The 20883-nt window shown below is 45.6% G+C and overlaps 2 protein-coding genes across 2 annotated transcripts; one reads left to right on the forward strand and one right to left on the reverse strand.

Moving 5' to 3' along the window:
- Positions 1-6687: 6687 nt before the first annotated feature.
- Positions 6688-11932, forward strand: LOC139174616 (interleukin-1 beta-like). Its single transcript, XM_070765083.1, has 6 exons — positions 6688-6767; positions 7507-7555; positions 8736-8904; positions 9206-9376; positions 9893-10029; positions 10757-11932. The coding sequence occupies exons 2-6, from the start codon at positions 7517-7519 to the stop codon at positions 10964-10966; spliced, it is 726 nt and encodes a 241-aa protein (XP_070621184.1). The 5' UTR covers positions 6688-6767; positions 7507-7516; the 3' UTR covers positions 10967-11932.
- A 293-nt stretch (positions 11933-12225) lies between these two features.
- Positions 12226-20583, reverse strand: LOC139174830 (actin, gamma-enteric smooth muscle). The gene is made up of 9 exons (XM_070765466.1): positions 20505-20583; positions 18066-18219; positions 17568-17696; positions 17271-17381; positions 16761-16845; positions 15339-15500; positions 14245-14436; positions 13742-13923; positions 12226-12493 (listed from the first exon to the last, which is right to left on the reverse strand). The coding sequence occupies exons 2-9, from the start codon at positions 18189-18191 to the stop codon at positions 12350-12352; spliced, it is 1131 nt and encodes a 376-aa protein (XP_070621567.1). The 5' UTR covers positions 18192-18219; positions 20505-20583; the 3' UTR covers positions 12226-12349.
- Positions 20584-20883: the final 300 nt, after the last annotated feature.

The raw sequence follows: 20883 nt of genomic DNA on the forward strand, positions 1-20883 counted from the left end.
TTGGCCGTCTCCAGGTCCTGTCGACTAAGCAATGCAGATTGGTTGGCCCGCTGGGGAGGGCCTTCTCTGTGGCTGCCCCGGGCCTTTGGAACCAACTACCCCCACCCTCCTGATGTCTGTACTGCCCCCACCCTACCGGCCTTCCGAAAGGCTGTGAAGACCCTGGCTTTCCTGGCAGGCCTGGGGGCCGTGAATGTTAACACCTAGGCATGGCTGGACGGTGATTGACCGGTATGCAGGGGGGCTCCACCCCAGAGCCCCCAATTTGCACTGAAAGATTTTGAAAGAAAATGCAGGGCGTCCTGCACAAGCCATGCCCACAGTGTGGTAGCCCTTCACTGCTGGTGTGTATGTGTGTTTGATTGGACAAGATGTCAGGGTTTTTATAATGGGTTTTTTTACTGTTTTTATTATCTATGTCTGACTTCTGCATCTTTGACCTCTGTTTGCTACTTGCATAAATATTATTCACTCTTGTAAGCTGCCCTGTCCTATGGGATGTGGTGGCATAGAAGTCTAATAAATTAAATTAAAATAAAATAAATTATAGGAACAATATAAGCATAAGCTTAATGTCAACATCAATTGCTGTAAGATAACCCTAAAGGTTATATCCTGTAGCTGTTTATATGTTAGAGCAGTGTTTCCCAACCTTGGCAGCTTGAAGATATTTGGACTTCGCTGGCTGGGGAATTCTGGGAGTTGAAGTCCAAATATCTTCAAGTTGCCAAGGTTGGGAAACACTGTGTTAGCGTATTGCCTTGTCCTGGTTTGTTTACTATTTGGATATGTTTTTTTTTAAATTTTTCCCTTGTATTTTTGTAGCTGTTTTTAAATGTAAATAAAAAAAAAAACTATTTTCTTTTTTAAAAAGGGAAAGGGAAAGGGTGGGTCTAACCCCGAGGCCTTTTCCGTCGTAGAAGTGGCCCAGGGCCTGGGGCCGATGTGGCAGAAGGGCTGGGAAGGAAGGAAGCCAAGCAAGAGGGAAGTGACTCAGAGGAGAAATCGCTTCCGATTGAAACCACAAGTGCCTGACGCCAGCCAAGACTCAGCCTGGGAATGCCCAGAGACGGTGGCAGCTCCACACCCCGAGCTCAACTCCTGACATTCCCGCCCTTTGACCGAGAGCATCCGGCCGGCCAGGCACAGGGGGGCAGCTGTGGAATCTCGGCACTGAACAATGGGCAGAGGGGGGCTGCTAAGGTGAAACAGGGACGTGTGCTGGCCCCTGTGGCTCTGAGTGCTAGCGGAGTCCAGCGCAATTCTGGTACTGCACCTGGGCCACAGGTGCCCCTGCGTGTCCGTGCATGATTTCACTACCTGCCCAGGTGCAGTAGCAGCCCACCTCTGACAACAGGTGACAGAAGGTGAGCTGACCCTTCCCCTCCGTTTGCTACTTGCATAAATGTACTTTTACATTCAGATTTCAGATATCCCCCCCCCCAATTGGAGATACAGTGGCACCTCTACTTACGAACTTCATTCGTTCCGTGACCAGGGTCTTAAAAGTTTGTAAGTAGAAGCAATTTTTCCCTTAGGAATCAATGTAAAAGCAAATTATGCATGCAAACCCATTAGGAAAGAAATAAAAGCTCGGAATTTGGGTGGGAGGAGGAGGAGGAGGAAGAAGAGGAGGAGGAGGAGGAAGAAGAGGAGGAGGAGGAAGAAGAAGAGGAGGACGACAGTCACTGCCCAGAGCGAAGGGAGCGTTTCTTTTCTCTGGGCTCTGGCAGAGGTTTATTCCCTCTCCAAGCGCCCAGAGAAAGGAAAACAATCCATTCGCTCTTGGTTTCCAAAGCCTCCTTAAGCACCACCGAAAGGCTCCTCTGGCAGCCCAGAAAAGCCCGAGATGGCCGGAATGGCAGGAAACTGGCCGGGCCTTCATGCCACTCTCAAATTTCCTGGGAAATTTTTCCGGGCTCGGTTTCTTAAGTAGAAAATGGTTTTTAAGAAGAGGCAAAAAAATCTTGAACACCCGGTTCTTATCTAGAAAAGTTCTTAAACACAAAGCCAAAAAGTATTTAGCATTTAGATTTATATACCGCTTCACCGTGCTTTACAGCCCTCTCTAAGAGAGTCAGTATATATTTCCCCCAACAATTTGGATCCTTATTTTACTGACCTTGGAAGGACGGAAGGCTGAGCCAACCTGGAGCCTACTGAGATTCGATCTGCCAAACTGCTGGCAGCCGGTGATCAGCAGAAGTAGACTTCAGTACAACTGCTCTCTAACCTCTGCCCCACCAAGGGTCTATAAAATGATGGCGCCTATGTTAGCCTTTAAAAATACTTTCATTTGTTTGTTTATCCTTCACATTACTGAACATCCCATTTCTCTCAAAAAGGGATTCTGGGCCATATTATTATTACTGTATTATTATTAATATTAATATAATATTAAGAGGTGTGCATAAGCGCACCAATGTGCTTGCTGTCACTGTCCTACTGTCCCCATTGATTTGTATTTATTTCCTGTATTCATAATCATATTTACACTTAATACTCTTATCGTATACATGCTTGACAAAAAATAATAATAAAATAACAAAATAAATAAAGTAAATAAAGTAAATAAAGTAAATAAATAAAGTAAACAAACAAATATGTAAATATGATGTGCTGTTGACTCCCACAGAAGAATTTTACTTTGCAGACAAAGCCCCAGTCGGGGGCAGGGCATCCGGCTCGTGCAGTTTCACCACAATCTAATTATTATTTTTACAAGATACAGTAAATGGGTCAACTACAAACGTTATGATCTGGAGCAAGGAATGTTCCACCATCCAGTCTTGGCCGATGAATCCAGCTGCAGCCCCACCAGTATTTCTCATCGGAGCCCGCAAAGGATGCTATGATCTGACAAGTAATCTGGCAATATCGTATTCCATGGGGAGCATCTTCCATCCCCGAGAGGAATTCATGGAATGGGGCCAGGACCAAAAACCCCAACCCCTCCCTCCTGATTTATGCAAAGCTAAACTCTGCCATACGAGGTTCACCCGAGGCAGCTTCCGCCTACGATTGCACATCTAAGCCCTACACTCCGCGAGACGCACTGGCTGCCTCTCAGTCTCCGGGCACAATTCAAGGTGTTGGTCACTACCTACGTGGCTCAGGGCCAGACTATTGATGGGACCGTCTCCTGCCACATACCTCCCAGAGACCAATTAGAGCTCACAGGGTTGGCCTCCTCAGGGTCCCGTCAGCCAAGCAATGTTGACTGGCGGGAACTGGGGGGGGGGGGCGGGGGGGCTTCTCTGTTGCAGCTCCAGCTCTTTGGAATCAACTCCCACCCAATGTCCACCCTGCTCCCACCCTGCTGGTTTTTCGTAAGGCCGTGAAGACCTGGCTGTGCGGGCAGGGTGGGGGGTCCTCAGTTAACATCTGTATGAATATGACTTTGCATGAATGAGATGAACGTGTGTTGTTGAGCCGCTATTACAAGTTTTAACTAAGGTTTTAGATTTCTTGACTTCTTTATTATTGTTTTGTAACTCTATGTGTCATTTTATATTGTTTTAAGCCCCCCTGAGTCCTTTGGGATTGGGCAGCATGGAAGTCTAAATAGATAAAGATAGACAGACAGACAGACAGACAGACAGACAGACAGACAGACAGACAAGATAGATAGATAGATGATAGATAGATAGATAGATAGATAGATAGACAGACAGACAGACAGACAGACAGACAGACAGACAAGATAGATAGATAGATGATAGATAGATAGATAGATAGATAGATAGATAGATAGATAGATAGATGATAGATAGATGATAGATAGATAGATAGATAGATAGATAGATAGATAGATGATAGATAGATGATAGATAGATAGATAGATAGATAGATAGATAGATAGATAGATAGATAGATAGATAGATAGATAGATAGATAGATAGGTGTTCAGGGGGAAAAACTGTTCTTGTGTCTATTTGTCTTGGTATGCAGTAAATAACTAAATAACTAAATTTTATACTACCAAATATACTAAATACTAAAGAACTAATTTTGATACTAGTAAATATACTAAATAACTGAGTGAGTGACTGAGTGATCGATCAATCAATCAATCAAGCAGCCCCTGAGCCTGAGGCCCCCGAGCAGTGACAGGTTCTAAAGCCCGTTGCTACCGGTTCCTGCCGGTGCTCGTGTGCAAAAGCATCCCCACCCCACCCCTGGCCGAAGGGGCCGGAGCGATGGCCACGCTGCTGGTGGCTGCGCGGGGAAAAGGGGGGGAGTGAGAGGGGGGAATGAGAGAGAGAAAGAGAGAAAGAGAGAAATGAGGAAACAAGGGAGGGAGAAGAGGGAAACAAATGAGAGAGAGAACGGAGAGAAAGAAAAAGGGAGAGGAAGGAGAAAAATAAATGAAAGGGAGAGAAATCAGAGGAAAAAGGGAGGAGAAACAACTGAGAGAGAGGAGGGAGGGAGAGAGGGAGAAGGACACAGAAATTAGAGAGATCTGGAGGGAAAGAATGAGAGAGGAGGAAAAGAGAGAGAGAGAAATGGAGAGAAAGAAAGAAAGGGGGAAAAGAGGGAGGGAAAGAGAGAAATGGAGAGGAAGGAAGGAAGGAAGGAGAAATGGAGGGAATAAGAAAGGAAGGAAGGAAGGAAGGAGGAAGAATCCAATGAATGGAGGGACAGAGGAAGGAAATACTTTTTTGTAGGGGGGGGTTGTAATTTTTTTTAATTTTTCTCTCAACATACATTCAAACAATACAGTATACCATCTAATTTTCCGTGAATAAAATGCAGTTTTTTGTTAGTAACTAATATAAATCATCCAAAAAGTTGCAATTTTTTTTCTAATTTTGTCATCCAGTTACATACATTTTCTTTTAATTAAATTCCCTCCTTAATGTTCCTTCAAAAAGTATGAAACCAATTATATTTCTAACCTATTAATCATTATGCCAAAGTGCTTCCTTCTTTCTTTATACATTTTTCTATAAACCAAGGAAACCTTGAATAGCCAATCAGGTGTTAACAAAAGAAAATTAAAAACAAAACATAAACATATACAAATTTCAGACTTCTTCCCCCCTCTAAATAGTACATTTAACTAATCCCAAATTTAAAAATTATTTCAGCCCATCTAACATTTAGCCAATTAATACTTATCTACATTTCTTACTTAATTATTAATCTTAAATTTCAATTTGAGAAAAAAAAGGGAAAAAACCCTAAATATTCTCTATTTTCAATCAAGTAAAAATCATTAATATCATTAATCTCCCCAACAATTCTAAATTCAATTTCATTGATGCATTAATCCAAATAAGTATCACCTACTACATATCTTATTATAATCAATACTTCTAACTTTATTAAAACTGATCAGCAATTCCTAAATTCATATATAAATAGAAAAAATAATTTAAAAAGAGCAAACAAAACAATACTCCAAGCTGAATCAGCCCTTCTCAAACTCCAATTTCTTTAATCTGAGTAGAACTTTGAACCGAAACCTTTTCTTTTAAATATTTTTGTATCCCCTTTTAATCCCCTTTTCCATTTTATTCTTTCTATTCTTCCTTCTAGGAAGGAAGGACTTTGTTAGAAAAATAAAGGGGTTATTGGATCAAACTTTGGACACTTGACAACGTAGTTATGATGGTGGCCATGTCCCAGGGTTATGTGAGCCTCTTTTGGGATCTTCTGACAAGCAGCTGCAGGGATTCACTTAACGACTGTGACAAGAAAGGTGGTAAAGTGAGGCAGAACTTGCTTAATAACTATCTTACTCAGGAGATAGAAACGTGGGCCTCCATTGGGGTCAGAACAGAAGTCGAGGATTATCTGTCTGACCAGTGCCCTCTTTTAGAAGCAGATCAGGAGCCCATTGTGAAGCTCCACAGAAAACATCTGGGGGGAAGGCAGGTTGTCCTCAACTTACAACAGTTCATTTACTGACCGTTCAAAGTCACAACGGCCCTGAAAAAAGTGACTTATGCCCCTTTTTCACACTTATGACCTTCGCAGCAGCCCCATGATTGCGGGATCAAAACTTGGCGGACGTTTCATATTTATGACCGTTGCTGGATCACATGACCCCCTTTTGCGACCGTCTCACAAGCAAAGACAATAGGGGAGGGGGCGGAGAAGCCAGATTCGCTTAATGACCGAATTTCTAACCAATCCACAGCCAGGCATGAAAATGTGCACTCAGACATTATAATTTTAATAATAGTAATAACAGTAATAACAGTAATAACAGTAATAACAGTAATAACAGTAATAACAGTAATAACAGTAATAATAATAATAATAATAATAATAATAATAATAATAATAATTTATTAGACTTGTATGCTGCCCCTCTCTGAAAACAACCCGGAAAAAATTAGAGAGAACATCGCTGCCACTGCCACTAGCGGTTCTAAGAACCGGGCCGAACCCGAAGCGACCCACCGCTGGCCCCGAAGCATCTCTTGGCTATGCTGACCTGGTGAGACTCAGCGGGGGCTCTGGGCAAGGAGCCCCTCCCTTGGCAATGAAGTCACCACACACCATTAGGTTCACACTGAATATGCAAACATACATCATCGCTTTCAATAATTTCCCAGATGTCTTTATGCAAAGTTGCTTTTGTGTTGCTTTTAAGGATTTCTCTGTTTTCACAATCGTCCGCAACATCTGCTTTTGGATGGGAAGTTCCGCCCCGCCAGCTGTCACAGCAACGTATATAAGAGCTCCGCGAGGAGAGTGGAGGCCAGTCTGAAGAGGAGACGAGGATCGAGAAGGAATCTGCCAGCGCTTCCCTGCAGGTACAGAGTTTTTACTTGAATTGTCTATTTCCATCTTTGCCTTTTCATGTTTGCTCTCGATAACACATCAAAGCCTCATCTGGAGAATCCAATGAAAGACGCTTGCATTTCACACTTCCTTCTGCTCTAAGGAATGTGTAGTGTGTTGATTGAATGGTTACCTATGTATTTTATTTTATTTTATTTTCAATAAATTTTATTGATTTCTTAAAATAGACAAACCTGACGAACATACATATGACATAGAGATGGGGTTGTGTCTTCCCCGCTTATTCTAGAAGTAAAATTTCAGTACAGAAAAAAGAATGCATTCAAAAAAATGCTTAAAATCAACTTATTACTCTAAATGAAAATTTGTTTAACTTTTTATGATAAATCTTCATACATAAACTAATTCTAGCATAACTCTTAAATCTTATCTCTATTTATTCTAACATAATACTCAAATCATATCCTTACTAATACAATTCTCTTATTTATTTATTTGTTTATTTTTACTTATTAATGTTTCTTCTTGTTTATCCATATATACACTTCGTTACGTATGTATTTTAATTGGTTCTTTCGTTCTTTAGTTGTAACTTTGAATTTCAGTTATTTGCATTTTGATCTATATTGTCTTTTTTATATGTCGCAAGCCGCCCCAAGTCTCCTAAATCCAATAAACGTGAACTTAATTGTGACAAATTGGCTGCCAGAGATAAAGGCCTGACTCACTTTTCTCTCTTGTGCTTCCCAGCACCAGCAAGATGCAGTTCTGTGTAGCGGACCAGCCGTACCTGACCAAGGTAAGACGCTCAGCCACCTTCTTCTGGAACATGGCACCTCTGGTCACTCCCTTCACCAGCGTTTGGCTGGGGCTGCAAACCTGGGCATTTCCAAGCCACCTGGCGCCCCAAGGAGGATCTAGCGCTCGGCTAAAGCTCTCCAACCTGACCGACCAGTCATTCCTCTTCTGCCGCCCCTCCCTGCTTCTGGGGAACGGGGAAGAGGAACTGGCTGGGTTACAGTCAACATCTGGGGAACCTGGCTGCTAACTTTGCACACTCCGAGTATCACTGGAATTGTGATAAGTTGCCTAAAGAACTGCAAGTGATTCTAGCCCCTCTACTGCAGTGTTCCCCAACCTTGGCAACTTGGAGGTATTTGGACTTCAACTCCCAGAATGCCCCCACTGCTCTAGTGCACTAATGGCATCCTATTCCTCGTGGCCACTCCAGCCATCGTATCTCATTGCTGAAAGAAACCACAATCCATCACAGTCAGGGATTTAACTTTCTGGAAATGTGAATCTGCAGCCTGCTGGATTTGGGTCGCTAGGCTTCAGCTGAAGGACCCCCCCCCCCTCTCTTTTAACCTTCTGCGATATTTACTGTCTGCAAAGTGTAAATACGGCCGGGCTGTGTCTGGGCCATGTGTTAGATACAGATAAGGGTGTCTATAAAAATGATGCTGGCTGTTATTTTATCTTCCTGGGATGCAGGTTTGAAGGAAGTTGGGTGGGAAACATAGAAATATAGAAGACTGGCGGCAGGAAAAGACCTCCTGGTCCATCTAGTCTGCCCTTAGTTTGTTCCAAGCATCTACTACTCTTACAGTCAAATAATATTTTCTCACGTTGCTTCTGTTCTTTCCCCCAACTCACCTCAGATTGTGCCTCCTTGTTCTTGTGTTCACTTTCCTATTAAAAACACTTCCCTCCTGGACCTTATTTAACCCTTTAACACATTTAAATGTTTCGATCATGTCCCCCCTTTTCCTTCTGTCCTCCAGACTCTACAGATGGAGTTCATGAAGTCTTTCCTGATACGTTTTATGCTTAAGACCTTCCACCATTCTTGTAGCCTGTCTTTGGACCCCTTCAATTTTGTCCATATCTTTGCTTCTCTGCTCCTTTGTGATGAAGAGAGCTTTTAAGGGAGCAAACTTTTATTAAAAAACCCTCCGCTCTTTTCTCTTTTGCCCCAGAACGTCTTTCCCACCAGCGAGTTGGATGTCCAGGTAGCCATGACCAAGACTGAGCCCCTGAAGAGCTTCCGAAAAGCTGTGCTGGTTGTCCTGGCGACTGAGAGCATGAAGAATTCTTACAGGCTCTTCTCGGATGAGGACCTGATGGACCTTCTGAGCATGATCTTCGGTAGGGTTGGCAGCACCAAAGGCCTCTTTTATGGGTGGTGGCTGTAAGAAATGGACCAGATTTGAAGCACGGGATTCGTCCTGTGCTCTTATACCAGTGTTTCTCAAATAGTGGGGCAGCCCCCACCCCTGGGGGGCACGGAGCGATGCTGGGGGGGGGGCAGGAGGGTTTTTTGGCACCAAACAATACACAGAGCAGGAGATACGAAGTGCATATAACAAAAACTAAGATGATGTGGACCACATATATTCAACTTATAAAACAAGGGAGTTTTCTAACAATATTTTTCTTTCTTGTTCAGAACCGGTCACTTTTGAAAACTGTGGACTCATAGAAGCCTCTAGTTCCATCTATCAACACCATAGGAATTACACCTACAACATTGAAGATTTTGACCACAAGTCCTTTGTTTTCAAGGAGCCCGCACAGTTGGTGGCCATGCACCTCCAGGGCCCCAACATTGAGCAAGCAGGTGAAACCCAGTTGCTACCTCTCCCATGCCAGGCTGAATTAGGGGGCAACGCAGCCTGTGCATGTGCTGCCACAGACCTCCCAAAGGCCTATTAGACCGCACAGAATCGGCCTCCTCCAGGTCCCGTCGAATAAACAATGTAGGTTGGCGGGACCATAGGGAAGGGCCTTTTCTGTTGCCGCCCCGGGTCTATGGAACGTCTTAAGTCTTATCAGAAAAGACTCCGTGAACTCAACTTGTATAGTCTGGAGGATAGAAGGGATCAAAACATTTAAATATGTGAAAGGGTTTTGGGGGGGGGATTAAAATTCGGTTGTTAGGGTCAAGGAGTTTTATTTATTGTTGTTGTTCGACTTTTTGTTATTGTGCCATTGTATTTTTTTGTATTGTTGTAAACCACCCCGAGTCCTACGGGATTGGGCGGCATAGAAGTCGAATCAGTTGAATTGAATTGAATTCCATCGTTTTAAGCCGAGCAGGAAGTGCTAATTTTCACCCCTGTTTTTATTCTTTCAGTGAAATTAAAGATGTCCGTGTATCGTCCAAAGAGTGAGGCTGGAACGACAAGGCTCCCTGTGGTCTTGGGCATCCAGAAGGGGAAGTTTTATATCTCTTGTGTAGAAAAAGGTGGACAGCCGGTGCTGCAGCTGGAGGTCAGTAGCTCTGTCGGGGCAGAATGGCGGGGTTGGAGGACTTAAAATGGGTCTTGTGAATGGATCCGGCACTGAAACCAAGGAACAGTCAATATTTTGGTTGAGCAGGGGTTGGACTAGAAGACCTCCAGTGTCCCTTTATTTCATTTATTTTTATTTGTTTGTTTTGTCAAGTACATATTGGTGGTCTACAAAGATATAATAATATTTATATACATGATATTAGTAAAAGAGAAACATTAGGACAGGGGACGGAAGGCACGCTGGTGCACTTATGCACGCCCAATACTGACCTCTTAGGAATCGGGAGAGGTCAACAGTGGAGAGTTAAAGTTGGCTCTTCTATGACTTGGGGACTCCAACTCCCAGAATTCCTGAGTCAGTCGTGGTAGCTCAGGAATTCTGGGAGTTGAAGTCCACATGTCATAGAAGAGCCAACTTTGCCTACCTCTGGTCTAAGGGTAAAGTTCTGGGGAGTTAGGTGTTGATAGTACAGAGCATGGTAGTGAGTTCCATGCACCAACTATTCCATGCATCCAACATTGCACATCGTCAGTCTTTGGGGGCTAAAGAAGGGTTCTCCAACCTTGGGCACTTTAAGCCTGGTGGACTTCAACTCCCAGAATTCCCCAGCCAGCAAAGCTAACGCAAGCCCACTCCCCTCGGTATAGGCCCAAATGTCAACCGTCCACTCCTCCGAGAGTTGACCCCTGTTTTTCCCCTGCAGGAAGCCACCATCCAAGGGGACTTCGACAAAGATCAGCTGGGCCGTTTCCTTTTCTACAAAGTCCAAAACGGACATCACACCCGGTTCGTATCCGCCATGCACCCAGACTGGTTCATCTGCACCTCGACCCAGTCTGACAAGGCCGTTGCGATGACCAACCAGCCCACAGGCCCTCAGGTCATTGTGGATTACAGCCTCACCAACCAGTGACCGGAGCCTGCGCTGCCCTGCTCAGACTTTGCAAGTGTCCCGGAACTTCTTGGCGTGGCAAAGCATCGCACGGTGTCCACATGGTCGGGGAATTTTCCTTTCTCGGGAAAATCTTAGGACCAAGATACAAACTGAGGGGGGGGGGGAGCGGTGGGTTGCTCCCAGTTCGGGCCAGTTCTATGAACTGGTAGTGCCGGTGGTGGAGGCTCTACCCACCCACCCCAAGACGCTTCTGCGCATGGAGTAAACCAGCAGTAAAGGGTTGTTTTAGAACCCACTACTGTGTGTGTATGTGTGTGTGTGTGTTGTAATATTTAACATACATATTTAATAATAATTTAATAAATATTTGCCAGGTTTTTTACCAGTTCATGTGATGATAAATTAAATTTTATATTGAACTCTTTGTTAATAATTTAATAAATAATTTATGACAGAATGACACTTGAATCAATTTGTGTGGGGAATCCCTCATTCTTTGTGTTCCAAATTAAGAATGGGGGGGGTTGGGGGCTGAAAGAGGCTCCTTGGGGAGGGGGACCGCTGGCTTGAGTGAGGCCAGGGCTGCCTCCGGGCCGGTGGCCAAATGGGGGAAGGGGGCAGGACCCCCCAAGCGTCGAATTGGGAAAGGAATCCTGCAACGTATAAGTAAAGATACATAAGGAATGGAAATAATCTATATGACAATTGGTAAATATTAATTAATACTTAAATGGATTGATAGATGAAAACTGCAAAAGAAATACAGTTTAATATACATGTGTGTGTGTGTGTGTGTGTATATATATATGGAAGTGTGACATCAACACAATTTACCATACAAAAAAGTGTTGCAAAAGTTATGTGTTTTTGTATATTTCAATGTTTGGTTGGTACTGTATTGTCTAAAGTTTGTATTTTAATGTTTTAAATGTCTTTTAAAATATTTATTCTTAATTAAAAAATATTTTTTTTTAAAAAGGAAAAGGAATCCTGTATTTATCTTTATTCTGGCCCAGGGAAACCACTTGTTCACTGGCTGACTCGTATTTATGACGCTCACACGACCCCTTTCTGCGAACCAGTTTCTAATTTAACAACAGCACGTTCCGCTAAACAACAGTGGCGTGAAAGGTCCTAAACTCTCACCTAACGGTACAGAAAACGTTGGGACCTGTTGTGGTTGTACGTTGGGGGCCACCACCGGTATACGATAAAGCCCTGAGACATTTATTGAAAGCAGCTAAAATAAAAATGGCAGAGAAAATACAGAGACCGCGTGGCTTGAAAAACAGTGTTTAATGCTACTTGCAAGGTTCAGAAACCAACGCAAAGAAAGAAAGGAGGGAGGGAGGGAGGGAAGAAGGCGTCTTCTGGCTGGAGAACAATCGGGCTTGGGTCTCCTTAGAAGCACTTCCGGTGCACAATTGAAGGGCCGGCTTCGTCGTATTCTGGTTTGCTTATCCACATCTGCTGGAAGGTGGAGAGCGAGGCCAGGATGGAGCCTCCAATCCAGACGGAATATTTGCGCTCAGGAGGAGCAATGATCTGCGGAGAGATTCCCAAAAGAGTCACAAGGCGGCAAGAGGGGGGCAGGTCTCTCGCTTTTCGGAGGGAGAGAAGCCATGGGGACCCATGAAACAGCTCTCCCACAAAAGTTATGAATGGCATGTGAAAGAGGGTGGAAGGAAGGAAAGAAAGAGGGAGGGAAGGAGGGAGGGGAGGGACGGAAGGAAGAGGAAGGAAAGAAGGAAGGAGGGAGGGAGGGAAGGGAGAGAGGAAGGAGGGAGGGAGGGAAGGGAGGGAGGGAAGGAAGAGGAAGGAAGGAAGGAGAGAAGGAAGGAAGGAAGGAAGGAGAGAAGGAAGGAAGGAGAGAAGGAAGGAAGGAAGGAAGGAGAGAAGGAAGGAAGGAGAGAAGGAAGGAAGGAGAGAAGGAAGGAGAGAAGGAAGGAAGGAGAGAAGGAAGGAAGGAAGGAAGGAGAGAAGGAAGGAAGGAAGGAAGGAAGGAAGGAAGGAAGGAAGGAAGGAAGGAAGGAAGGAAGGGACAGCTTCTGCTCTTCCCTCTTGGTTTGTAGATGTTAGCAGGAGAAAGAGTTTCTCTGAGACTAGAAAACGTGGAGATCCATTTACTGGTCAATTGATGGTGAAGTCAGAAAGAGGCTGGATTAAATGAACAATTCTAATTGGAACAGGTATAAAGCCCACCTCCGCCCCCCACCCTAACAGAATGATTGGCATAAGATGCAACGTTTGTCCAGTGTTTATATTTTGGGGTGTTGCTTTTGGTTTTTCCTCAAAGTGCAGAATCCTAAAACCCACATCAATGGGTCCTGGATTCAACAGAGTTGGATCAATCGTCTATTCACAGGACCAAGACATTTTTGTTGACTTATTTGCTGGTATTTAATTTCAAGCATTTATATAGCTGCCCATCTTGCGGCCAAATCTGGGAGGCTCAAATTCTCCTATATTAGCAGAATACGTATAGGAATGCATGGCTTTATTATGGGGTTTCAAATTGTCTTTTAAATTGTCTCTCTTTTAGGTGTTGATTCTCCTGCACACAAGCTCCATTTGCTCAAGCGCTGGACCCTGGTGTGGACACGTGAATCTCCATCCGTGTAAGTGGTGGGCGTGCCGGCCACTCGCACAAATGGAGCTTTCCAAGCCCCCGTGATTGGTCGACCGCTCGCGCCAATGGAGCCGGGTGTGCTTGCCCACCGCCCGCACCGCCCAGTTCCGAATGGAGCCCAGCCCAGCCCAGGAGCCTGGGACCCCCGAAGGAAGCAGCCTCGCCTTTATCTTCATGGTGCTGGGAGCCAGGGCAGTGATTTCCTTTTGCATCCGGTCAGCGATGCCGGGGTACATGGTGGTGCCTCCAGAAAGAACGTTGTTGGCATAGAGGTCCTTGCGGATGTCAATGTCACATTTCATGATGGAATTGTAGGTCGTCTCATGGATGCCGGCCGATTCCATGCCTGTGGAGAGAGAGAGCGCGAGACCCCGGGAAGGCTCAGAATCCGTCTGGAATTCATTGGCCAGGGGGCAGAATCTAATGACCCCAAGCTTGTCAGCATAGATGAGCCTTTAGACTCTTATGGAAGGCAGGGAGGGTGGGGGCAGTGTGAATCTCCAGGGGGAGATGATTCCAGAGGGCCGGGGCCCCCACAGAGAAGGCCCCACCAAGCGACATTGTCTATCTGGAGGGACCTGGAGGAGGCCGACTCTGTGGGACCTGACCAGTCACTGGGACTCATGCGGCAGGAGGTGGTCCCGCAAGTGGTGAGGCCAAGACTCACCAATGAACGAGGGCTGGAAGAGGGTTTCGGGGCAACGGAAGCGCTCGTTGCCGATGGTGATGACCTGTCCATCAGGCAGCTCATAGCTTTTCTCCAGCGACGAGGAGGAAGCTGCCGTCGCCATCTCATTTTCAAAATCCAGGGCGACGTAGCACAACTTCTCCTTGATGTCCCGCACGATCTCTCTTTCAGCTGGGGAAGGAAAGAGGCCGGTTGCACTTCCAGACGCTCCCAGCAGGGGGCTGGACAGGCAGGAGTAAGGTGTGTACGAACTGACAGACGTGGGCTCCTCTGAGTTGCAGGCACGTCCCACAATAATCCACACCTCCAAAGCACCGGAGGGGCAGGACAAGAAGCAATGGAGGGAAACTAATCAGGGAGAGAGGAGCAGCCTGGAATTAAGGAGAAACTTCCTAACAGTGAGGACAATTAGCCAGTGGAACTGCTTGCCACCAGAAGTCGTGGGCGCTCCAACACTGGAGGTTTTTAAGAAGAGCCTGGACAGTTTATTATTTTTATTTTATTTATTTATTTATTTTGTCCAATACACAATGAGGGTTTTAGTGGGTGTATATATATATATATATATATATATATATATATATATATATATATATACACACACACACACACACACACACACACATAAAATATATCTAAGAAAGAATAGAAAAGAAGATATAGGAAAAGAACATATCAATGAAAGAATAGAAGAAGAGATAGAGGAATAGAAGAAAGGGAGAGGAGATATAGGAGAATTCCCTAAAATAATTTTCCCCGGCAGAGAAAGAAATCCTAATATACCCTGCTCAAAAAAACAAAGGGGACCCTCAAAGACCCCACCCTAGATCTGCATGAATGACATATTCTCATTGAATCCTTTGTTCTGTAGAAAGTTGAATGTGCACAACAGCAGGTGGAATTGATGGTCAATCAGTGTTGCTTCCTAAGTGGACAGTTTGATTTCACAGACGTTTGGGTTATATTATGTTGTTGAAGTGTTCCCTTTATTATTATTTTTGAGCAGTGTAGTCCGTTCTCACCCCCTGACCCCGCAATCCCTGCAGAGCCCGAGAGGCCCAAGCCCCCCTTACCAGTGGTGACAAAGGAGTAGCCCCTCTCGGTGAGGATTTTCATGAGGTAGTCCGTCAGGTCCCGGCCAGCCAGATCCAGGCGCATGATCGCATGAGGCAGCGCATAGCCTTCGTAAATGGGCACGTTGTGAGTCACACCGTCACCAGAGTCCAGGACGATCCCTTGAAATTAAAAGAAAAGGGGGGGGGGTTGTTTTTCTTTTCTCCCCTCCTCCTAGCAAAAGCAGGGTGTGTAAAACCACAAGGCAGATTCAGCTCATTTGTCAGTGTGCCTTAAGGCTGCTATCAACAGCAGAGACCTTCCAATGTCTACGTTCCATCATATCTCAAGACCTAAAATGGTCACCTAACATCAAAAACATCATCAAAAAAGCACAACGAAGAATGTTCTTTCTGCGCCAGCTCAGGAAGCTCCAACTGCCCCAGGAGCTGCTGATCCAGTTCTACAGAGGAATCACTGAGTCTGTTATCTGAACCTCTATAACTGTCTGGTTCGGTTCTGCAACCCAACAGGACCGACACAGACTTCAGAGGAGAATCAGAACTGCAGAACAAAACAATGGCTGCCGGCCGACCTTCCATTGAGGACCTGGATACTGCAGGAGTCAAAAAGAGGACGGTGAAAATATTGACTGACCCCTCACATCCTGAACATAAACTGTGTTTCAACTGCCACCCTCAAAACGTCACTACAGAGCCCTGCACACCAAGACAACTAGACACAAAGACAGTTTTTCCCCGAACGCTATCACTCTGCTAAACAAATAATTCCCTCAACACTGTCAAACTATTTACTAAGTTTGCACTACTATCACTACTAGTTTTTTCTCATCATTCCTATCGTCCATTTCCTCCCACTAATGACTGTATGACTGTAATTTGTTGCTTGTATCCTTAAGATTTTTATTAATATTGTTTCCTGTTTGCTTATTTGACCCAATGACCATCATTAAGTATTGTGTCTCATGATTCTTGACAAATGTCTTTTTTCTTTTATGTCCACTGAGAGCATCTGCACCAAAGACCAAACAGACCAAATGGAATGGAATGGAATAGAATAGAATAGAATAGAATAGAATAGAATTCTTTATTGGCCAAGTGTGATTGGACACACAAAGGATTTGTCTTTGGTGCCGATGCTCTCAGTGTGCATAAAAGAAAAAGAGACATTTGTCAAGAATCAGGAGGTACAACAATGATGGTCATAGGGGTCAAATAAGCAATGAAAACAATCAATATTAATGAAAATCTTAAGGACGCAAGCAACAAGTGACAGTCACACAGTCCTAAGTGGGAGGAGATGGGTGATAGGGAGGATGAGACGGGCAGATGAGAAAGGGGATGAATTAAATGTTATGTCTGTAGATTACAAAAGCAATGACCCAGATGAAAACCTCTGGACTTCAAGACGGAGACACTCACCAGTGGTTCGGCCCGATGCGTAAAGAGACAAGACCGCCTGGATGGCAACGTACATGGCCGGGACGTTGAAGGTCTCAAACATAATCTGGGGGAGGAGAAAGGAAAATCAGGACAAGGACCAAGGCTGGACCATAAGGTGACCAGGAACAGGGTTGGCTCAAGGAGACTTGGGAATTGGGGGGGGGAAGGATCTCCTAGGAATCTAGAAACAGGGGCCTCCCTCCGTCCTCTGCGGACCCCTCTTGAAAAGGGAGAGGGTCCCTCCAAGGGGAGATGTCCCCACCTGCTTCTGACCTGCTTTCTGGCTCTCCCAAATCCTCCCAAGGCTCCAGGTGGGGAGTGTGTGTGTGTGTGTTTGTGTGTGTGTGTGCGGGCACATCTCGAGTTCTGCCCATGAAACCTGCATGCAGCAGAATTTATCCCCGCTGGGCGTCACAGGGGGGGGGGGGTGCTGGTGTGGTTGCTTCGCACCTGCCCTTTCTCCCAGCGGCCTCGGGACGGAGGGTTTACCTGGGTCATCTTCTCCCGGTTTGCCTTGGGGTTCAGGGGGGCCTCAGTGAGCAACGTGGGGTGCTCTTCGGGGGCCACTCGCAACTCGTTGTAGAAGGAGTGGTGCCAGATCTAGAGGAAAAAAGGCAGCGTGGGTGAACTTCCTTGAAGGTTTGACTTTAGCTGGGGGGCAAGAGGCCGAGTCTGTAAAGAGCTTAGGGGGCTGTACAAGGGCCGTGAATCCGCCCTATAAATGCTACAAATGCTGTTGCTCTTAAAGACCTGAGGGCCAGGTGCCCCCTCCGAGGCCAAGCCCACCTTCTCCATGTCGTCCCAGTTGGTGATGATGCCGTGTTCGATGGGGTACTTCAGGGTCAGGATTCCTCTCTTGCTTTGGGCCTCGTCCCCCACGTAGCTGTCCTTCTGGCCCATCCCCACCATCACGCCCTAGGAGGCAAAGGCCGGGAAGCGGGTAAGGGCAGCGCAGGCAACGCAGGCAGGAACCTACTACAAGGGTTGGTAAAGTGTTCAATTTTCCCTAGCCGGACTCAGCTGCTTGGCTTGGAAGGGCGGCCACATGCTGTCCAACATTCAAAGGGAAGCTTGACCTTTTCACAAACTTTAACAAACAAGGATTAGTGAGACAGCTGAGCTGGGCAGAATTTGGAGCCCTTCCTTCCTTCCTTCCTTCCTTCCTTCCTTCCTTCCTTCCCTTCCTTCCCTTCCTTCCTTCCTTTCCTTCCTTCCTTCCTTGACGCAAAGACTTGCAAGGTCCCTTCCAACTCTAATAAATAAATGAAAGCTTGAGATACCAACCTGGTGACGTGGGCGTCCCACGATGGAGGGGAAGACCGCACGGGGCGCATCGTCCCCAGCAAAGCCGGCCTTGCAGAGCCCGGAGCCATTGTCGCAAACCAAGGCTGTGGACTCCTCTTCACACATGACTTTGGCTGGAAGTGGTGCAGGGGACCTGGAAGGACAGAGGAGTCGGGCTGTGCTGGGAGGCTGGGGCTGAGGAATTCTCCGCTTGGAAGGACCAGGGTGGGTAGCCGAGCAGCAGCCACACGACTTGGGGCAGGTGCCCCCGCAAGCCCCGGACCCTCGTCAGAAGGGGAAGAAAGGAGGCTTAGTAAATAAATAAATTTCTCTCTGCACGGCCCTCCGAAAAGGCCAGGGGGGCAGATCAGGAATTCTTGCAAAGGTTTCGTTGGCCCATCACTAAAGGCAATGTGTCAATCAAAATCAATCAATCAAATCCATCGTATTTATTTAATAATAATAATAATTTAATAGATTTGTATGCCACCTCTCTCAGCAGACTCGCTGTAAATCCCCAAAAGATATTGGGAGAAGAATTAGCGATGAATGGGGACAAGAGAATTTTGCAGCAAATACTACAAAATTTTGCAGCAAATACAAATTTGGAATACTGTGTCCAGTTCTGGAGACCTCACCCACAAAAAGATATCAATAAAATTGAAAGGGGCCAAAGACGGGCTACAAGAATGGTGGAAGGTCTTAAGCACAAAACATATCAGGAAAGACTTCATGGACTCCATCTGTACAGTCTGGAGGACCGAAGGGAAAGGGGGGACATGATCGAAACATTTAAATACGTTAAAGGAAGGAAGGAGGGAAGGGAAGGGAAGGGGAGGAAGGGGGGGAGGGAGGGAAGTGAAGGGAAGGCAGATGTTCCCAGATGAAACGAGTGCCAACATTTGCTTCTCTAAAAATAAAAATCTTAAAATACTTGAATGAAAACCCGGAGGGTGCAGAAACATTCATGATGCTTTGGGGCGGCGACCCCCAACCTTTCTGGCTTTTATGGCGGAGGGGTGGGGGGAGAGGAAATGGCTCTGTGTGAGTGGAAGGCTTTGTCTATGCGCATGAGAGCCCACCACTTGGGCAAATCGACCTGCGCATACATGCTCCTCTGGGCCCAGCTCCGAATAGGCCACAGCCCAGTTCCAGGTGGCGGCTGGGGTCTAATTTCCTCTCCAAAGTTTAATAAGTTTTTAAAATTTTTTAAACTTGAACATATAATCTTCATTTATATGAATGTCATCTGGGGACAAATGTCTCTTTGCTATTACAGTCAAAATTTATAGCATTCGTTACATTGATAACAATTCTCTAATCTTACAATAATAATAATAATAATAATAATAATAATAATAATAATAATAATAATAATCAGCATTATAACTCTATTCATTTCTCCCTCTTAACACATCTTCTACTGAAAATATAATATTATATTAGATGTAATAATCTCAACAATCACACTAATAATTGAAATTATAGTGTTTATATCTCTATCTTAACATGTATTCTTTATTTCATGCAGCCAAGATGATGCAGTTTTAGGATGAATTTAAACAATCCCTCTTTTTTTTTTTAGCACAAACTGCATGGCTGGGTGTGACCTGACTATTCCCTAGAGTCGCCTGTCAGTCGATGGCCAAAACCTCTGATCTTTCCTCCCATCCCGACAGCTCAGTGCAGGAATCACAGAAACGGTGGTGAGGTCCAGCGCCAGGCTGGGCGAGAGCAGAGAGAGGCAGGAGGTCCAGCCAGGCTTTTCCCAAAAATGGAAATAACCGTCCTAGTTCTGCCTTTTAAAGAGCAGCCCCTCCTCCTACTTTTCCTTCAGATCCAGGCACCACTTCTTCCCTTTGCCACTTTAAAAGAGAAGAAGCCGCCAGAGATCCCGGGAACTGATACTTATTTCAGTGGCAGTAAAAAGAAAACCTAAAAATTAAATGTATTACTGTAACGGAATCAAAAATTTGGGAACAGAATAACATGTGACCTGCCTGTTTTGAATTACATGATATATCCAGAAATAGCCATCGGAACGCTGCACAATTTCCCCCAAAGTTTCTTTCCAAACTGCCAGTTCCAGCTTCCCCCCCCCCTCCCTCCCCTCCTTCTGCAAGTCAGGCCAGGAAGCATCCCCCCCAAGCCCCCCCTGCAGCTGAGACCTGCCAAAAGATTTAAAACCATCTTTCTCAACAGATTTAAAGATTGAAGACCAGCCTTTCTCCAGAGGCTTCGCGGGGGCTTTGCAAAGATTCCCTGGGGCTCCAGTGGGATCTAAAACCCCAGAGACCTGACGGTTCTTTCTCAGTCCAGGTGGGATCCAACTCCCACTCCCAAAAGCTGCAGCCGGGGTGATGTTAGGATGCAGCTCTTGCGAGGGACCCTTTTCGGAAACCCCCTCGTCCCTGAGCGGGGTCTTTCCCCCTTACTCACCCGGTGCAGAAGGAGGCTCCTTTCCTCGGGGACTTTGCTGTGGGGATGCCGTCAGTATAAATACCAGTCAGATTGCAAAAACCCCGAGGCGGATCTTCCCCAAATCAAGACCCTAAAAAGGCCAATGAGTAGCATGTTAGCCATATAAGGTGCTTTATTTCAGAGGATGGACCGTGGCTGGTGGCAGGACTGAGCCCGGTGAATTGCAAGAAAAAATGTGAGCAGTCGGGGAAAAAAAAGTTGGGAAGCAACGCCTGGCTTGTGAATTCGCTCCTTCTTTGCTACACTTTTAATAAACAAGCGAGGGGCAAGTCCTTATAAGCTACAGATGGAGAAGGAGGGAAGGAAGGAAGGAGGGAAGGAGGGAAGGAAGGAAGGA

This window comes from Erythrolamprus reginae, chromosome 12 (assembly GCF_031021105.1).
Source record: "Erythrolamprus reginae isolate rEryReg1 chromosome 12, rEryReg1.hap1, whole genome shotgun sequence".
Lineage (NCBI taxonomy): Eukaryota > Metazoa > Chordata > Lepidosauria > Squamata > Dipsadidae > Erythrolamprus > Erythrolamprus reginae.